The 17,086-nt window shown below is 54.0% G+C and overlaps 1 protein-coding gene across 1 annotated transcript; it reads left to right on the top strand.

Annotated features, from left to right (window-relative positions):
* The first annotated feature begins 102 nt into the window (after window positions 1–102).
* Window positions 103–9,623, top strand: TGFB1I1 (transforming growth factor beta 1 induced transcript 1). Its single transcript, XM_065044300.1, has 6 exons — window positions 103–307; window positions 752–925; window positions 1,285–1,366; window positions 1,858–2,006; window positions 6,780–6,857; window positions 6,947–9,623. The coding sequence occupies exons 1-6, from the start codon at window positions 119–121 to the stop codon at window positions 7,046–7,048; spliced, it is 774 nt and encodes a 257-aa protein (XP_064900372.1). The 5' UTR covers window positions 103–118; the 3' UTR covers window positions 7,049–9,623.
* Window positions 9,624–17,086: the final 7,463 nt, after the last annotated feature.

Below are 17,086 nucleotides of genomic sequence, written 5' to 3'. Positions count from 1 at the left end.
TGGGGGCGCCCCCCTCATCGGCCATGCAGGAGCTGGACCGTTTGATGGCCTCACTCGCCGACTTCAACCTTCACCCCCCCGTAAGTCCCAGGGGGTTTTGGGGTGTTTCCCCCCCCACATGACCCCTCCCCCCCATAAGTTTCTTTTGGGGTCATTTCCCCCCCAGCCCCCCCCAAAAATGGGGGGTCCCAGCGGGGGGAACCTTGAGGAGCTTCTGGTGACATTGGAGCAGGACCTGGCCAATCGGGGAGTCCCCACGCAGGACAAGGGGGTTTGTGGGGGTTGTCGGCGGCCAATCGTGGGCAAGGTAGGTTTGTGGGGGCCCCCCTGGGGCGGGGGGGGACCCCAAAGGTGAGGGAGACCCCAAAAAGTTAGGGGTTTTTGTGGGGAACCCCAAAGTTGGGGCTTTTTTGGAGGTACCTTCAATGGGGCCAAGATGGGGATGGCTCTTCATTGAACCCCCAAAATGGGGGGTCTGTTGGTGGACCCCAAAGTGTGGGGGGTGTTTGGGTACCTCAGCATGGGGGGCCACTTGGTGAACCCCAAAATGGGGGGGCTGGTGGGGAACCCCCAATGTTGTGGGGAGGGCTCTTGCGGTGAACCCCAAAATTGGGCGTTCTTTGGAGGCCCCTTCAGTGGGGCCAAGATGGGGATGGTCCCTCATTGAACCCCCAAAACGGGGGGGTCCTTTGGTGCCCTCTCCAAGTGGGGGTGTCCCCCAACTGGAGGGTGTCCCTAATGTCCCCCCCAGGCTCTGGTGGCTTTGGGGCGCCTCTGGCACCCCGAACATTTGGTGTGCGGCCATTGCGGGGGGGCCCTGGGGGGGTCCCCGTTTCTGGAGCGGGGGGGGGTCCCCTATTGCCCCCCCGACTACGGACGCCTCTTTGCCCCCAAATGCGCCCAGTGCCACCAGCCCGTGCTGCAGGTGACAATGGGGACACAGGGGATCATGGGGACGTGAGGGGACATGGAGGGACGTGGGACCTTATAGGGGGACATGGGGGGATGTGGGGGGACATGGGACCTTATGGGGGGTCGTAGGGAGATGTGGGGGTCAGGAGCTTCTGGGGGGATATGGGGGGACATGGAGGGACATGGTGGGATGTGGGGGGACATGGGACCTTATGGGGGGACATGGGACCTTATGGGGGGTCATGGGACCTTATGGGGGGTCGGGGGGATGTGGGACCTACTGGGGAGACACGGGGGTCATGGGAGGCCGTGTGGGGACACGGGGGGGGCGGGAGCTCCCGGGGTGACGTCCCCACGTCCCCGTGTCCCCAGGAGGTGGTGACGGCGCTGGGACACACGTGGCACCCGCAGCACTTCTGCTGCGCCCACTGCGGGAAACCCCTGGGGGACCAGGGTGGGTGGCCCTGTCCCCATGTCCCCCCATGTCCCCCCATGTCCCCGCGTCCCCCCATCCCCCTGTCCCCATGTCCCCCCGTTTCCCCGTCCCCCTGTCCCCCCATTCCCCTGTCCCCCTGTCCCCATGTTCCCCCATCCCCCTGTCCCTCCATCCCCGTGTCCCCCCGACCCCCTGTCCCCATGTCTCCCTGTCCCCCGGTCCTTCTGTCCCCCTGTCCCCCCGCCCCCATGTCCCCCCCGTCCCCCCATCCCCATGGCCCTGTGACGTCCCTATGATGCCCTTGTGATGTCCCCGTGGTGTCCCCTTGATCCCATGATGTCCCCGTGATGTCCCACCCCGTTGACGTCCCCGTGGTGTCCCCTTGATCCCATGATGTCCCCATGCTGTCCCACCCCGTTGACGTCCCCGTGGTGTCCCCTTGATCCCATGATGTCCCCGTGATGTCCCACCCCGTTGACGTCCCCGTGGTGTCCCCACGGTGCCCGCAGGCTTCGTGGAGCAGGACGGCCGTCCCTTCTGTCCCCGCGACTTCTCGCTCCTGTTCTCCCCGCGCTGCCCGGGCTGCTCGGGTCCCGTTGTCACCGAGTTCGTGGCCGCCATGGGGGGGCTGTGGCACCCGCGGTGCTTCGTCTGCCAGGTGACACCCTGGGAACCACCACCCGTGTCCCCTGGGACACCCCCACCCGTGTCCCTGCATCTCTGTGTCACTGGGGTCCCCCCGGCCCACGTCTCCTGGTCCTTGGTGTCCCCGGTGTCCCCATGTCTCCATCACCCCTGTGATCCCCGGTGTCCCCATGGACCCCGGTGTCCCCATGTTCCCTGCGTGTCCCCATCCCTGGTGTCCCACATCCCACGTCCCCGTATCCCTAATGTCCCCATGTCCCCAGGTATGCTCCTCCCCATTCCCCAGCGGCACCTTCTTCGAGGACAACGGGCGCCCCGTCTGCGAGCGGCACCGCCGCGTGTCCCCAGTGTCCCCGGTGTCCCCAGTGATGGGTCCCGGGGTCCCCACGGCTGAACATGGACAATAAAACACCCCAAAGTGTCGGCATTTGAAATCGGATTGGAGGGATTTTGGTGCCTCACATCACAGGGTGATCCCAAAATAACAGTAGGGGGGGCAGGGTTGCGTTGTGGTTGGGTTAGGGTTATGGTTAGGGTTGGATTAGGGTTAGGGTTGGGTTAAGGCTAGGGTTAGGGTTGGGTTAGGGTTAGGGTTGGGTTAGGGTTGGGTTAAGGCTAGGTTTATGGTTGGGTTAGGGTTAGGATAGGGTTAGGGTTGGGTTAAGGGTTGGGGTTAGGGTTGGGGTTAAGGTTAGCATTAGGTTTGGGTTTGGGTTAGGGTTGGGGTTAGGGCTAGGGTTAGGGTTAGGGTTAGGTTTGAGCTAGGGTTAGGGTTAGTGTTAGGATTAGGGTGAGGGTTAGGGTTGGGTTAGGGATAGGGTTGGGGTTAGGGTTAGGGTTGGGTTTGGGTTAGGGTTAGGGTTGGGGTTAGGGTTAGGGTTAGGTTTGACTTAGGGTTAGGGTTAGTGTTAGGATTAGGGTGAGGGTTAGGGTTGGGTTAGGGTTGGGGTTAGGGTTAGGGATAGGTTAGGGTTAGGGTTGGGGTTAGGGGTTAGGGTTGGGGTTAGGGTTAGGTTTAGGTTTGGTTTAGGGTTAGACGTAGCGTCAGGGTTAGGCTTAGGTTACTGTTATGCTGAGGTTTAGGGTTATGGTTAAACTCAAGTTACATTTTGGCTCAGGGTTACGGTCAGGGTCAGTGCTGGGTTAGGGTTAGGATTACAGTTAGGGTTAGGATTAAGGTTGGTTTAGGTTTAGATTTAGCATTAAGGTTAGGCTTAGGTTACCGTTATGGTGAGGTTTAGGGTTACGGTTAAACAAATCTTAGGGTTATGGTGAGTGTTATGGTCAGGGTCAGGGTCGGGTTAGGGTTAGGATTAGGGTTGGTTTAGGGTTAGACGTAGCGTTAGGGTTAGGTTTAGGTTACGGTTATGCTGAGTTTTATGGTTATGGTTAAACTTAAGTTAGGTTTAGTGTCAGGGTTACGGTCAGAGCCAGGGCTAGGTTAGGATTAGGGTTAGGGTTAGGTTTAGGGTTAGGATTACTGTTAGGGTTAGGTTTGGGTTTTGTTTAGGGTTAGACGTAGCGTTAGGGTTAGGATTAGGGTTGGTTTAGGTTTAGATGTAGTGTTAGGCTTAGGCTTAGGTTATGGTTATGGTGAGGTTTAGAGTTATGGTTTAACTTAAGTTAGGGTTATGGTCACCGTTATGGTTCGGGTTAGGGTTAGGATTACGGTTAGGGTTGGTTTGGTTTAGGGTTAGACGTAGCGTTAGGGTTAGGCTTAGGTTACGGGTATGCTGAGGTTTAGGGTTATGGTTAAACTTAACTTAGGTTTTGGGTCAGGGGTACGGTCAGCGTCATGGTCACGTTAGGGTTAGGGTTAGGCTTAGGTTACAGTTAGGGTTAGTCTTATGCTTAGGGGTAGGCTTAGGTTAGGGTTAGTGCCTTTGTTAGTGTCTTTGCCAGCAGTGCCAGCTTTGTCAGGCCCTGTCGTGGTCTGTGTGCCCTGTCAGGAGCCGTCGGGCCCTCTCGGGCCTTGTGAGGCTCTGCCGGGCTTTGTCAGGCTCTGTTTAAGCTCTGTGAAGCCCTGTCAGGCTCTGTCGGGCCCTGTCGGGCTCTGTCAGGACTTGTCAGGCTCTGTCAGAACCTGACAGGCTCTGTCAGGCTTTATTTGGCACTACAAGGCCCTGTTAGGCCCTGTTAGGCCCTGTTAGGCCCTGTTGGGCCCTGTTGGGCCCTGTTGGGCCCTGTCAGGCTCTGTCGGGTTCTGTCGGTGTCTGTATGGCCTTGTCAGGCTCTGTCAGGCCTTGTCAGGCTCTGTTGTGCTGTGACAGTTTCTGTTGGGCCATGTCAAGCCATGTCAGGCCCTGTCGTGTTCTGTGGGCCCCTGTCAGATCCTGTCGGGCTCTGTTGGGCACTGACAGGTTCTGTCAGGCCCGGTCGGGCTCTGTCAGACTCTGTCAAGCTCTGTTGGGCCTTTTCAGGCTTTGTCAACCTCTGTCGGGCCCTGTCGGGCTCTGTCGGGCTCTGTCAATCTCTGTCAGGCTCTGCCAGGCTCTGTTGGGCCCTGTCAGGCTCTCTCGAGCCTTATCAGGCCCTGTCGGCACTATCAGGCCCTATTAGCCTCTGACAGGCCCTGTTCGGCTCTGTCAGGCCCAGTCAGGTTGTGTTAGGCCCTGTCAGCCTCTGTCAAGCCCTGTCTGGCTTTGTTAGGCCCTGTCGGGCTCTCTCAGGCCCTGTTGGGCACTGTCTGGCCCTGTCAAGCCCTGTCAGGACCTGTCAGGCCCTGTCATGCTCTGTCATTCTCTGTGGGGCCCTGTCAGGCCGTGTCGGGCTCTGTTGGGACTTGTCAGGCTCTGACACCCGAAGGGGTGTACCCCAACCAGGCCCCCCCCCTTTCCAAGTACCCCACCCTCCCAGCTGGGCTCCTCCCCCTTGACCCACACTTCACCCCCATTGGTGGGCTCCCTGCAGGGGGTGTGGCCTACAGACCTACAACTCCTTCCCCTCCCCTGCCGAGCCATGTACCCGACAGGGCATGACAGGGGCAGACAAAGCTCAAGAAAGACCAACAGAGCCAGGCAGGGCCTGAGAGAGCTGGAGAAAGTCCGACAGAGCCCGACAGGGCCCGAGAGAGCTTGACGGGTCCTCACAGAGCCTGACAAAGCTTGGCAGAGCCCAACAGGACCCGTCAGGGCCTGACAAATCTTGTCAGTTCCTGATAGAGCCTCAATGTGTATGACAGAGCCCTGGGGGTCTCAACAGAGCCTGAGAAATCTTGACAGGGCTCAGCAGAGCCCAACAGGTCTCAACAGAGCCCTACAGAGCCCATCAAAGCCTGACAGAGCCTGACAGACCCAAGAGGTCTCGACAGGGCCCTACAGAGCCCATCAAAGCCTGACACAGCCTGACAGACCCAAGAGGTCTTGACAGGGCCCTACTGAGCCCATCAAAGCCTGACAGAGCCTGACAGACCCAAGAGGTCTCGACAGGGCCCTACAGAGCCCATCAAAGCCTGACACAGCCTGACAGACCCAAGAGGTCTCGACAGAGCCCTACAGAGCCCATCAAAGCCTGACAGAGCCTGACAGACCCAACAGGTCTCACAGAGCCCTACAGAGCCCATCAAAGCCTGACAGAGCCTGACAGACCCAACAGGTCTCACAGGGCCCTACAGAGCCCATCAAAGCCTGACACAGCCTGACAGACCCAACAGGTCTCACAGGGCCCTACAGAGCCCATCAAAGCCTGACACAGCCTGACAGACCCAACAGGTCTCGACAGAGCCCTACAGAGCCCATCAAAGCCTGACACAGCCTGACAGACCCAAGAGGTCTCGACAGGGCCCTACAGAGCCCATCAAAGCCTGACACAGCCTGACAGACCCAACAGGTCTCACAGGGCCCTACAGAGCCCATCAAAGCCTGACACAGCCTGACAGACCCAACAGGTCTCACAGGGCTTCACAAAAACCAACAGTGTCTGACAGAGCCCGACAGGAGTGCAGGTGCTGTCACTTCCAGTGAGGGTCCAGGTGATTTGATAAGGGTGGTGGGTGGGGCCGGGGTGATTGACCCCTCCCCTTTCCCAGGGGATTGTGGGAAGGGGTGGGCGGGGCTCAGGGTATTTGAGCCCCAGTCCCCAGGTGGGGAGCTCATTCTGCTCCTGGGCTGCTTGGGTGCTGGTTCTCTGCTGCTCCTTTAGCAGTCGGCAGCTGTTGAGCTGTTTAAGCTACATGGGCAGATGTGTTTGGAGAAGTGGAGATGTCTGCTTGAGGTAGGACCTTCAGGAGCAGAGAAGTTTCAATAGCAGCTGTAGTTGAAAATATGTTTGTAACTAATTTTCATTTATTGAATCAATTCCTGGTACTTTGTGTTTTCCCTAAATTCCTGATAGCAATGGAGATGGGGTGTTAATTCTTGGTTTGTGTTGGTGTGTAACAAGTTGCTGATACAATCTCTCCTCCTAGGATGCTCAGGTTATCTACCAGGGGTTAGGATGAGCATCTCGTATCTGCAGGTGGAGTTTTAGCATTTCTGAAGGAAGCAGCAGGACCATAAGGCAGAGTGTCTTTCAAGCTACGGGGTGGCTCATCGCCTCCCTGATCACCCACAGAACAGTGTGCTGTCCACAGACCCTTTGCAGTGTGCGGTGGACCCTGGTAGATCATTCAAATGTAACTCCCAGAACTCCATCAAGGCGAGGAATAGCGAGGGAACTAGTACGGACAACCATGATCTGAGTGCTCATTATTGTGTATGTGTTTTTGTATTGTGGGTGATGAAGGGGAAAGTGGCAACTTTCTGGTTGGTCCCAAGCACTACAGTTCTTTGGCTTCTCGCCGTCGTAGGCGTCACCAGCGCTGAGGGTTTGTGACCGCGCCCGCGGCAGGACACGCCGACCGGACCGCCCTGGAGCTCAGCAGGAGGTGGGTGTCGCGGACGGACTCGGCGTTTGCCCCGCGGCGCCGTGTGCCGGCGCGGCTTAGCGAGCGCGTGCTTTCTCGTGCTCCTGCAGGCGCTGAAGAGGAACCCGGCGACGCGGGAAGACGGCCGTTGGCGCACGGGGCGTTTTCCTCTGCCGAAGATGGGTTCGGTCCCTCGGCCCTCTGAAAGCTAAGTGGAGGCGCGAGGGCTGGGAAGGGGCCGGGAATGGCAGGGACGGGGGGTTTAGCTCTGCTAAGGGCAAGGGCCGTCCAGGAACCGCGCCCTTGGCGCGGGTCAAGGGCCCGGGGACCTTTACCGTGCGATGCCAGCGTGTGCCGGGCAGGGCAGCTCCAGCCTGCGTCTGCGTTGTGGTGTAGTTCGGGAAGCCTGCCTTGCGCCCGTCAGCCGATCCTGGGGTCTCGTTGCGTTCGAGGGGCACGAAAGGCCTCTCGGGTGCCATCCCGGCATCTGGAACGCTGGTGCCGATTGGGCGCCGGTTTTCTGGTGTCGGCAGCCAAAAGCGAGGTGGGTTCTTGCCTTTCGGCCGCTTCTGTTCAGGGGTGTTTGTGTCGTTGTCCCGGGCTGTGCCGGCAGCCGTGCTGTCTACCCACCCAGTCTAAGGGACTGGCACTTCTTCCCAGCATCTTGAAGTTTTTAGCGTTTGCCGCAGCTTTTTGCGCTGGTGTTGCTCTCTCTGTTTGTTGTGGCGGTGCCATTTCATAAGGGACTGTGGAGTTCTGTTCCTTTTTATTCTCGTGTTGCAGCAGAGGCTCCTTGCCTTCCCACTGCCTCCCTGCAGGTTGTTTTGATCGATGCCATGTCTCTTCTTGGAGTCGTTCTTGTTGTTGAACATTTTTGGTGCTGTTTCAGTCATGTGGTCTATCACGTTCTGTGGAGTCTTGGTGTGCACATGTGCATGTTGGGTGGGAGCTGTTGTGCCCAGAGTTGTAGAGTCGGGGTGGGTGGACTGAGCTCTAGGTGTCCACCGTTCACTTGTTGACATATTAAATTGCGTAGGCAAAGTTTGTATGATCATCTGGCACGGAGTTGCGATGGGTAGGAGGGTGGACATTCCCTGTACTGGTGTTTTACAGTTCATACTCAAGACTGTTGTTAACTAATGTTTTCTGTAGTGTGATGTTTTTTCAGAGTATTCTAACTTTTTTTTTTTTTTTTAGGTGACCACATTGTTAATATGACTGTAAATAGTATCTACAGCTGCTCTAATCAACTACCTGTCTGAGGTCAGTACAAAGGATCCTCTGAGAATCAAGAAGACCCCAGAGTCAGCTATTGCTATTGGACTGTATTGTCACTTTTCCATGTGACAGATGGGACCTGAGACACCAATGTGATGTTTACCGAGTTCACTTTATTGTCGGACTTTATACAAAGCTGCTCTCTCCACGTGCCTTGCAACAATGTGATTGGTTGTATCACATGCTATACAATAACGTGATAGGCTGCATGCACTGTCCACGTGCTCTGCACACGTGTGTCTGGCGCTTGCTCATTCACTGTTACCTTCTCATGGGGCTCCTTTTGTTTCTCTTGTCTCTGGCTTCACCTCTCAGCCAGGCTGGCGACAACCCCATCCCCCCGGGGCGGGGGGGGGACTCTGCCTCGCTATCTCCCCCTCGTTAATATTTTATTAAATAAAAAATACCCTGTATTTCACACTGTCTTCAAAGCATACAGATTAAGAACATTAAGGCTAATATGATTACAATTAACAAGAACAGTTCCATTTTCAATATTCCTTTTAACCAGCAGGGTATCCAACTCAGAAAACCCAACATCTTCTGTTATTTTAATGTTCTGCAAATCTTCTATCTTATGAAGAGTTTGGTTGTATGTGTTGTTTGAACTTAAAATATAGCTGCGACCGTGGCCCATAACACAAAATCAATCGCTGCTCTGTTTTACAAAGTGGTGTGACAATCTTGAAGCACTGCCCCCCATGCTTAGCAGAACTAAGACCTTGTTATGCCTTAAACATCTGGTTTTTGTTACGTGGGGAGGAAGAGAGAGATGACACCTCATCTTATCTTTCCCAAAGTTTTATGGCTATGAAGGCAGACGCCTTGGAAGATAAGGACAATTGACAGTGTTGCCGTGAAAGGTTTCACGGCCTAATTGGGATGATAGAGATGAACCATCTGTCGAACAGCCAACTACCAGAAGAGACCACGAACCAACAGCTACCCCTGACGGGCAAGACATCTCGCTTCTGCTCAGTACCGTGAACTTCTCCTAGTTTGAAGACCCCAGAGGCGTTCCAGAAGAGTCTTCCTAATTAGCAGGAAGAGCGAGAAGAGGGAGGAGATGAACCGCCTTATACTATCTTGCATGTAAATGAACCGGCTTATTAAACAACCTCACGTACGATACAGGTCACCAGCATGTAAATCTTCAACGCGTCCCCCACTCCAGAGGTCGTCACAGGACCGACGTGCCTGTGGAGTGGTGATGTCTTACTCTTTGTCTCTCTCTCTCTGCCTTTCTTTTTCTGGTATCTTAGTTTTCCTCTTCTCTCTCTCTCTTCCTTTTCCTTACAATGGTATTTATATGTTTAAGTTCTGCTGCTAAAGTCTTGTTAAGTTTCGCATTACAGTTACTAATTGTTGCCAATCCACTGCTTTTAGAAGGGTTTTTGCTGACAATGTATTGATAAGTTTTGTGCTATTGTAACATACTTTTGCCAAGTCACTGATTGCTGTAATTTGTATACCACCACGCGCTTCTAGTAAATTCATAATTGGACCCCCCCAGCGATCGTCTGTCATTCATTTCACATTGCCGCTCAACACCTTTGAGGTTAAGGGTTGTCATAATTGTAGTAAGTTTCTTATTTGTTCGCTAGGGAAGGTCTCACCCGCTTCATTGAGATCCACAAATGTTTATGGTTACCTGTAGAAACACAAGCATATCCCCTTCCCCAGGTTATTAATCATGTAGGACCTTCCCATTGTTGCGTTGTCAGATTAAACACACTATAACCTTAAGTACATTCTTGGGAAAGTCTCTGACATTTTTTATATGGTGCATAAGAACAGGTTCCATTTTAGTCTCACTTTTAGGATTCAGCCAGTTCAGCACATGCAGTCCCTTTATCAAAACCTCTTCTGGACTGAGACCAATTCCCCCTTGTTTTTTCAAAACACATGAAAGACTTTTCAGGGTGCCCTGTGCACGCTCGATAATTGCCCGGACAATAGAACTATAAGGGACACCAAACGGGTGTTGTACATTCCACCGGACGAGGAAGGTTGCAAGTGTGTCAGAACGATATGGGAGACCATTATCTGTTTTGATCTGTGTAGGAACACCCGTGACAGCAAAAGCTCATAATAAATAATGCTTTACCGCTTTTGCATTTGCTGAGGACTCCCGCAGCAGTCCTGAACAGGTATCTACGATCGCACTAATGTACTTTTGTCGGCCAAACGGTGCAAATTCAGTAATATCAGTTAGCCGTAACTGGCCTGGCTGCGAGCCCCGAGGATTTACTCCTTTTTGTCGCAAAGGCATTATGCGGGCACAATCGGGACAAGCTGTAACAACAGATGGAGCTTGTTCCTCGGTCAGCGCAAACCGCTCTTGGAGCGATGCTGAGGATAGACGGAAGTACTCGTGAGCCTGTCTGGCTTGTTCAAAAGGAGATACTTCTGTCACTGCTCTAATTTGTCTATAACGTTGTTTCCCTCAACTAGACCACCTGGTAGGTTAGAGTGGCTTTTTATATGCATTCTAAACACTGGCAGTGTCCTATAATCTAACACATTCCACAAATCTAACAATGCTTCAAAAAACAAGGCATTGGAAACTCGCCGCAAAAGCGCTCTACGTAGTCTTTGTATAACTCCCACAACATAAAGAGAATCTGCTACCGGATTAATTGAGCAGTTATGCCATTTTTGTAACGCTGCTAAGCGTATCAAGGGCAGTTTCTTTTAACATGTCCCGTCTGTACGCAAGTAAAACACGCTAGGCCGTCACAAGAAGGGCTTCGGCCTTTCATCGCCGGCTAAAAACGCTGCAGCCGAACCCTCAGCGTCGGCTCGAGCGTGTATTTTTGCCTTTTCTACCTCCTGTTGCATAATCGGTACCCGTGTACAAGCTTCCACCGTCTCCGCCTGAGAAGCTGTTTTTCCCAAGCCGGCTAATATCTGTCGGTATTGAGTGTTTGCATTTGTCATGGCCAAATCTTTCCCCACCGCAGCTTTTGCCTCTGGAGTCAGGTTAGGAGAAGCATCTATAGCTTCTTTTAAACGGTCCACAAACTTATATATGGCTCCCCAGGATCCTGCTTTATTGTAGAATAGGGTGGTACAGGGTTACCTATATTCGGTAATTCCTTCACTGCCATCACAGCAAGCCCTCGCCGCAAAACCCTCGGAGGAAGCGCCACCCCAGCGGCACCATCCGCATGTCGCCACGATCCGGTGATCGGTCCATGCTAGCTGATTGCAATGGATCATCAGCTGGTAAAGGAACATTTTCTAATACTGCCAATTCCACCTTCCCCTGCCACTTGTCCAAGAACAGCAAATACCCCACTGGGGGAAGCAATAACTCTATCAGTGCCTTAATATCTGTTGGAGTTTGTATTCACCCCTTGAAAAATGAATCCATTAGCTGCATCACACGCCTGTTATCCATACCATATCGCATAACCGCAGTTTGCGATCGCTTAACCGTTTTCCAATCAAAGGGCGACCACTGCCTTTGTCCTCTGTTATTTACGTGCGCTGGCATCGATGTAATACCGCCAGGTAACATAATCCCTTCAACGGTCGCATCCCCGACTACCCATTGTGAGCGTTGCCCTGCATTACGAGAGTCATCTCGAGGAGTATCTCTACCCTGATGCATAGGGGCAGCACCCAAATTATCATTACTATCACTCCTACACAATTCCCTTGTCTTTCCCTGCAGATCAGTAAGTCGTCGCATATTTGTAAATAGATCTGCTGACCCAGTCTCCAGCCCTTTTCCATATCGCGCTCTCAAATATTCATCCGCTTCTCTTACAGAAGCACAGACCACATCCCATCCTCTGCACATTGTCCAGCCCATTTATGTATTTGCTCCTTTTTAATACGGAGCTCCTCAGGAGCGAGGTGCAATTCCGCCCCTCCAGTTCCCGTTTTCCCCGTTTTTCACATTCCCTGCCAATCGCCTCTAACCCATCCCTAATTGCGTATGATGCCTTTTTACATGCTATTAACCACGAAGTTTTGCCATTACTGCCATCTGATGGTTTCCTAGCTTTTAAAACTTCCTGCATCTGCTCTCCTGCCATCTCAGTCAGTCACTCAGGCTCCGCACACGGCTCTCCTCCCGGAAGTCAGGGCGAATCTGCGGCGCTCCGTCCCGGCGCTCCATCGGGTCCTCCGGCAAAGGCCCGTCAGCTGGATTAACTCGTCCCGGCTCGTCGAAACTTGCCGGTTGCTGCCGTTCATCTTCGTAGGCAGGCGATGGCTCAAAGGGTGCAGCGGGTCTAATTTGCTCTCTGCTCCAGAACTCCAAATGTGATACGGGACATACCAGGGGTATCGATTTTTCGGAGTTCTCGGAGCAGGGGCAGCTCGCGGCAGGCGGCTCCGAGGGGACGGCACACGCTTCCGGCTCCCCTGAGACATCCTCCGTCGGCCGCCTGACCCCCCGCCGCCAGGGTCCGGCGAGGTCGCGGGCCTCGCTGCTCCCCCTCGTGACCGCTTCCCACAGTTCGGTCCCGATCTCCTCCCACGTACCGGGAGAAAAAATCCGTCCCTCGATCGGACACTCCCCTTCCGCTGGGCCAATAGTAAAAGACGCCCCACCGCTTCTTTTTCCAAAAATCTTCCTGTTCGTGCAGCCAGCCGCAGAGTACTTTTCACTCTTACTTTTTCTTCCACAGATGCCGCGTTTCCCACGCCGCCCGATTCCCTGTAGATCTTTTCTTTTCTTTTGTCACTAGGTCACGGTTGTGAAGAATTTGAGAGAATGCGTCATATTAAGTTGTCCGATCCTTCAGAATCTATGTATAGTACTTCAGACAAACTGAAACAGTACGTTAATAAGATGGTCCTAGTAGAATTAGGGTTTGACAAATGTTTTAAAAGCTTGGAAATAGCTGGGTAGCTGTTTGATCTTATTAATTACAATTACATATAATGCAGTTATGCTGCAGCATACAACATGTGATTAATGACATAAGCACGGCTTATTTCAAAGATGAATCAGCGCGTTGTAAACAAGGCCCGGCCGGTTCAAAGACAAAATGGGGGCATCGTGAGAGATTCGAGGGATTTTCTTGAAGTCAATGTGTGGATGGGTTTCTATTAGACGGAGATTTGTTACTGAACTAGCCAGGCCCCCAGGAATTTCAAGGCCATCTCAGAAAGCCGAAAACACGACGTAAATCAACAGACCTATCAACAGCGAGACTCGGGCGCGTGGACGGCTGTCGAACATAGACAATATCCAATCAGCTAACGCACGCTCGGAGCGTGGACGCGTGATCAAGACATAACCGCATATATCAGGAGGCTTATTTCTGTAATAAATGGCTTTGTGTGAATTCATATGGGTTTGTGTGGAGTCCGTGATTTTTCGCCCTCGCAGGGGGCTCACCCCTTGCCCCCCAGTCCGTTAAAGTAATGGATTTTACTGCTGTCGCTGCTCTCTGGGGGACAGGGCTGGGGTGCTGTCTGGGGACACAGCCCCATCCCTGGTGTTGAAAGCGAGGGCTCGGGGGGGCTGGGGGCAGAGTCTATAGGGGCTAGGGGACACCCAAAGGATGTCACGGGGACCCTGGTTTTCGGGAGCCAAGGATACAGTGGGGGACCCCTCTGACCTTTTGGCCTTTAGTGACCTTTTGACCTGTGGTGACCTTTTGACCTCAGGTGACCCTTTGACCTCAGGTGACCTTTTGATCTCTGGTGACCTTTGACATTTGTGGTTCTTTGATCCCATGACCTTCCACCTTAGACCTTGGACCTCTGACACTAGACCTTTGACCACTGCATTTTGAGTCTGATCCCCTGACCATCTACATGTGCCCTTTCAGCTATGACCCTTGACATATGACTCTTGACCTCAGACCCTACAGTGCTGACCTCTGACATTTGACACTTACCTCTGACCCCTTTTATAGGGAATTTCAATACACAATTTTATTAGTAATATAATTGTTTCTATCTATTCCCTAGGAAATCTAGGTTGAAATCTGTATTTAGTCACATTGCAAGTGCAAGAGCAGTAATAAAGTGCAGGTGCTGTCATTTCTAGTGAGATTCCAGGTAATTAGATAAGGTGGTGGGTGGGGTCTGGGGTGACTGATCCCTCCCCTTTCCCAGGGCATTGTGGGAAGGGGTGGGCGGGGCTCAGGGTATTTGAGCCCCAGTCCCCAGGTAGGGAGCTCATTCCGCTCCAGGACCCCTTCGGTGCCGGTTCTCTGTCGCTCCTTCGGCAGTCGGCAGGTTTTGAGCCGTTTAAGCTACGTGGGCAGCCGTCTCAGGAGAAGCGGAGGAGTCCCTTTGAGGTGAGAGCTTCGGGCGCAGGAAGGGTTCAGTAGCAGCTGCAGTAGAAAGTTTGTTTGTCATTGTGTTTCATTTGTTGATTCAGTCCCAGGTGTTCTGCATTTTCCAATAATTCCTGACCACGATGAAGATGGAGTGTTGTTTTTCGGTTTGTATTGCTGTATTAATAGCTGTTAATATAATCTCTTCTCCTAGAAGAGTGTCTTGTCTCCAGAACCTTTGCAGCGGTCCCCGGTAGGTCATTCAAACGTACCTCCCGGAACTCAGCCAAGGTGAGCAATGACTTGTAGGCTAGTACCGATAAATGTTATTTGGGTGCCTAATCGTACGCATGTCCTTGCTTTCCTTATTGTAGGTGACGATGGAGGAAGTGACAGCTGCAGGAAGATCACAGCCCACGTCGTGTTTTCCTCTGTTGAAGATGGATTCGGTCCCTCGGCCCTCTAAAAGTTAAGTGGAGGCATGAGGGCTGGGAAGGGGCTGGGAACTGCAGGGAGGGTTTTAAGTTCTGAGGCAGAAAAGGGCAGTCCAGGAGCAGTCCCCTTTGGGCAGAGAAATGGGGTCAGGGAACTTTATAGTGCCACGCCGGCGCGTGCCGGGCAGGGCAGCTCCAGCCCGCGTCTGCTGTGGTGTAGTTCGGGAAGCCCGCTTCGTGCCTGTCAGACGATCTCGGGGTATCGTCGTGCTCCAGGGGCACGAAAGTAATTTCAAGCGCCATCCCGGGGTCCAGAAAGCCGGTGCCGATCGACGTAGCGCCGATCGGCTGCTGGTTTTCTTGAATCAGCAGTCAGAAGGGTACACGGTTCTTGCACCTTGAACACTTATGGTCAGTTGTGTTTTATGGTGTAGTTCTGGGCTGCAACAGCAGCTCTAATCTCTACCCATCCAGTCTAAGGGACTGGCACTTCTTCCCAGCATCTTGAAGGTTCTAAGTCTTGTAGCAGCTTCTCGTATTTGTGCCGTCTCTGTGTGTTTTGCGCCAGTGCCGCCGTCTCTGTGTGTTTTGCGCCAGTGCCGCCGTCTCTGTGTGTTTTGCGCCAGTGCCGCCGTCTCTGTGTGTTTGCGCCAGTGCCGCCGTCTCTGTGTGTTTGCGCCAGTGCCGCCGTCTCTGTGTGTTTGCGCCAGTGCCGCCGTCTCTGTGTGTTTGCGCCAGTGCCGCCGTCTCTGTGTGTTTGCGCCAGTGCCGCCGTCTCTGTGTGTTTGCGCCAGTGCCGCCGTCTCTGTGTGTTTGCGCCAGTGCCGCCGTCTCTGTGTGTTTGCGCCAGTGCCGCCGTCTCTGTGTGTTTGCGCCAGTGCCGCCGTCTCTGTGTGTTTGCGCCAGTGCCGCCGTCTCTGTGTGTTTGCGCCAGTGCCGCCGTCTCTGTGTGTTTGCGCCAGTGCCGCCGTCTCTGTGTGTTTGCGCCAGTGCCGCCGTCTCTGTGTGTTTGCGCCAGTGCCGCCGTCTCTGTGTGTTTGCGCCAGTGCCGCCGTCTCTGTGTGTTTGCGCCAGTGCCGCCGTCTCATAAGGGGCCGTGACGTTCGGCTCTCATTTTTCTGGGGTTGCAGTAGAGGCTCCTCGCCTCACCACTGCCTCCCCGCAGGTTATTTTTATCGTTGCCGTCTCTGGTTCGGAGTCATTTTTGTTGTGGAGCATTTTTGGTGTTATTGCTGTCAGGTCGTCTATAATGTTGCGTGGAGCATCTGTCTAAGCACGTGCGCGTTTGGCTCGGAGCTGCTCTGCCCGGAGGTGTAGAGTCAGGAGCGGGCGGACTGAGTTTAGGAGTCCACGATTGATCTGTGGACACGTTATCCTGCGTAGGCAGAGGTTGTGCGGTCATCTGGGACGGAGTAGCCGTGGGCAGGGGAGCGGACAGTCCGTTCCCCAGTGGTCTTTGGGACTCAATTAGACCTTCTTGTGGGATTCCTGAATAGAGAGCAGACCTGTGGAATGGTCAAGCTGTTGATAAGCTCCTGGGTAACTTGTTGAATACCTTGATTTCAGATGCAGAGGGACAACTCGGCACGAACGAGCGACGGAGGAGGCGAGCCGAGCGCCGTAAGCAAGCGGGTCGGTGCGTGGTGGGAGCAGGAAGCTGTGCCGTGTGGCTCTAGCTGAGTTTGGTCGTTTCTCTCTTTTCTAGGAGTGAAGCAAAATGGAAAGCTGGGTATCGGCAGCGCAGCTCCTCTGGCAAGGTGAGCACGGAGCCGTGGTAAGGGCGAGCAGGAGCGTGGGGCCAGGGATTCGTTCAAAGAGCTACAGTTCTTTTGCTTCTCGCCGTCTGAGGCGTCACCAGCGATGAGGGTTTGTGACCGCGCCCGCGGCACGGAACGCCGTGGAACTAAGCGGGAGGCGGGTGTCGCAGAAGGGGTCGGAGTCTACCCCACGGCACCGTGTGCCGGCAAGGCTTAGCGAGCGTGTGCTTTCTCGTGTTCCTGTAGATGCTGAAGAGGAACCCGGCGACACAGGAAGATCCCCATTGGCGCGTGTGGCGTTTTCCTCTGCCGAAGATGGGTTCGGTCCCTCGGCCCTCTGAAAGCTAAGTGGAGGCACGGGGGCTGGGGAGGGGCCGGGAGTCGCAGGGACGGGGGGTTTAGCTCCGCTAAGGGCAAGGGCCGTCCAGTAAGCAGGTGGGGCGGTGCGTGGTGTCAAAGGGAAGATGTGCCTCGTGCCTTTATACTGTGCGCTCGCTCTGCTTAGCGAGCGTGTGTTTTCTTGTGTTGCTGTA

The sequence above is a fragment of the Columba livia genome, chromosome 35 (genome assembly GCF_036013475.1).
Source record: "Columba livia isolate bColLiv1 breed racing homer chromosome 35, bColLiv1.pat.W.v2, whole genome shotgun sequence".
Lineage (NCBI taxonomy): Eukaryota > Metazoa > Chordata > Aves > Columbiformes > Columbidae > Columba > Columba livia.
The sequence above is the reverse complement of the archived record's forward strand: the minus strand, read 5'-3'. Positions and strand labels throughout refer to the sequence as shown.

Coding starts and splice junctions, on each gene's coding strand:
- TGFB1I1 (XM_065044300.1), top strand. CDS start 119: ATGACCCCTCCCCCCCATAAGTTTCTTTTGGGGTCATTTCCCCCCCAG. Junction 926..1,284: donor GCCACCAGCCCGTGCTGCAG/GTGACAATGGGG, acceptor CCGTGTCCCCAG/GAGGTGGTGACGGCGCTGGG. Junction 2,007..6,779: donor CGCGGTGCTTCGTCTGCCAG/GTGACACCCTGG, acceptor TCGCCGTCGTAG/GCGTCACCAGCGCTGAGGGT.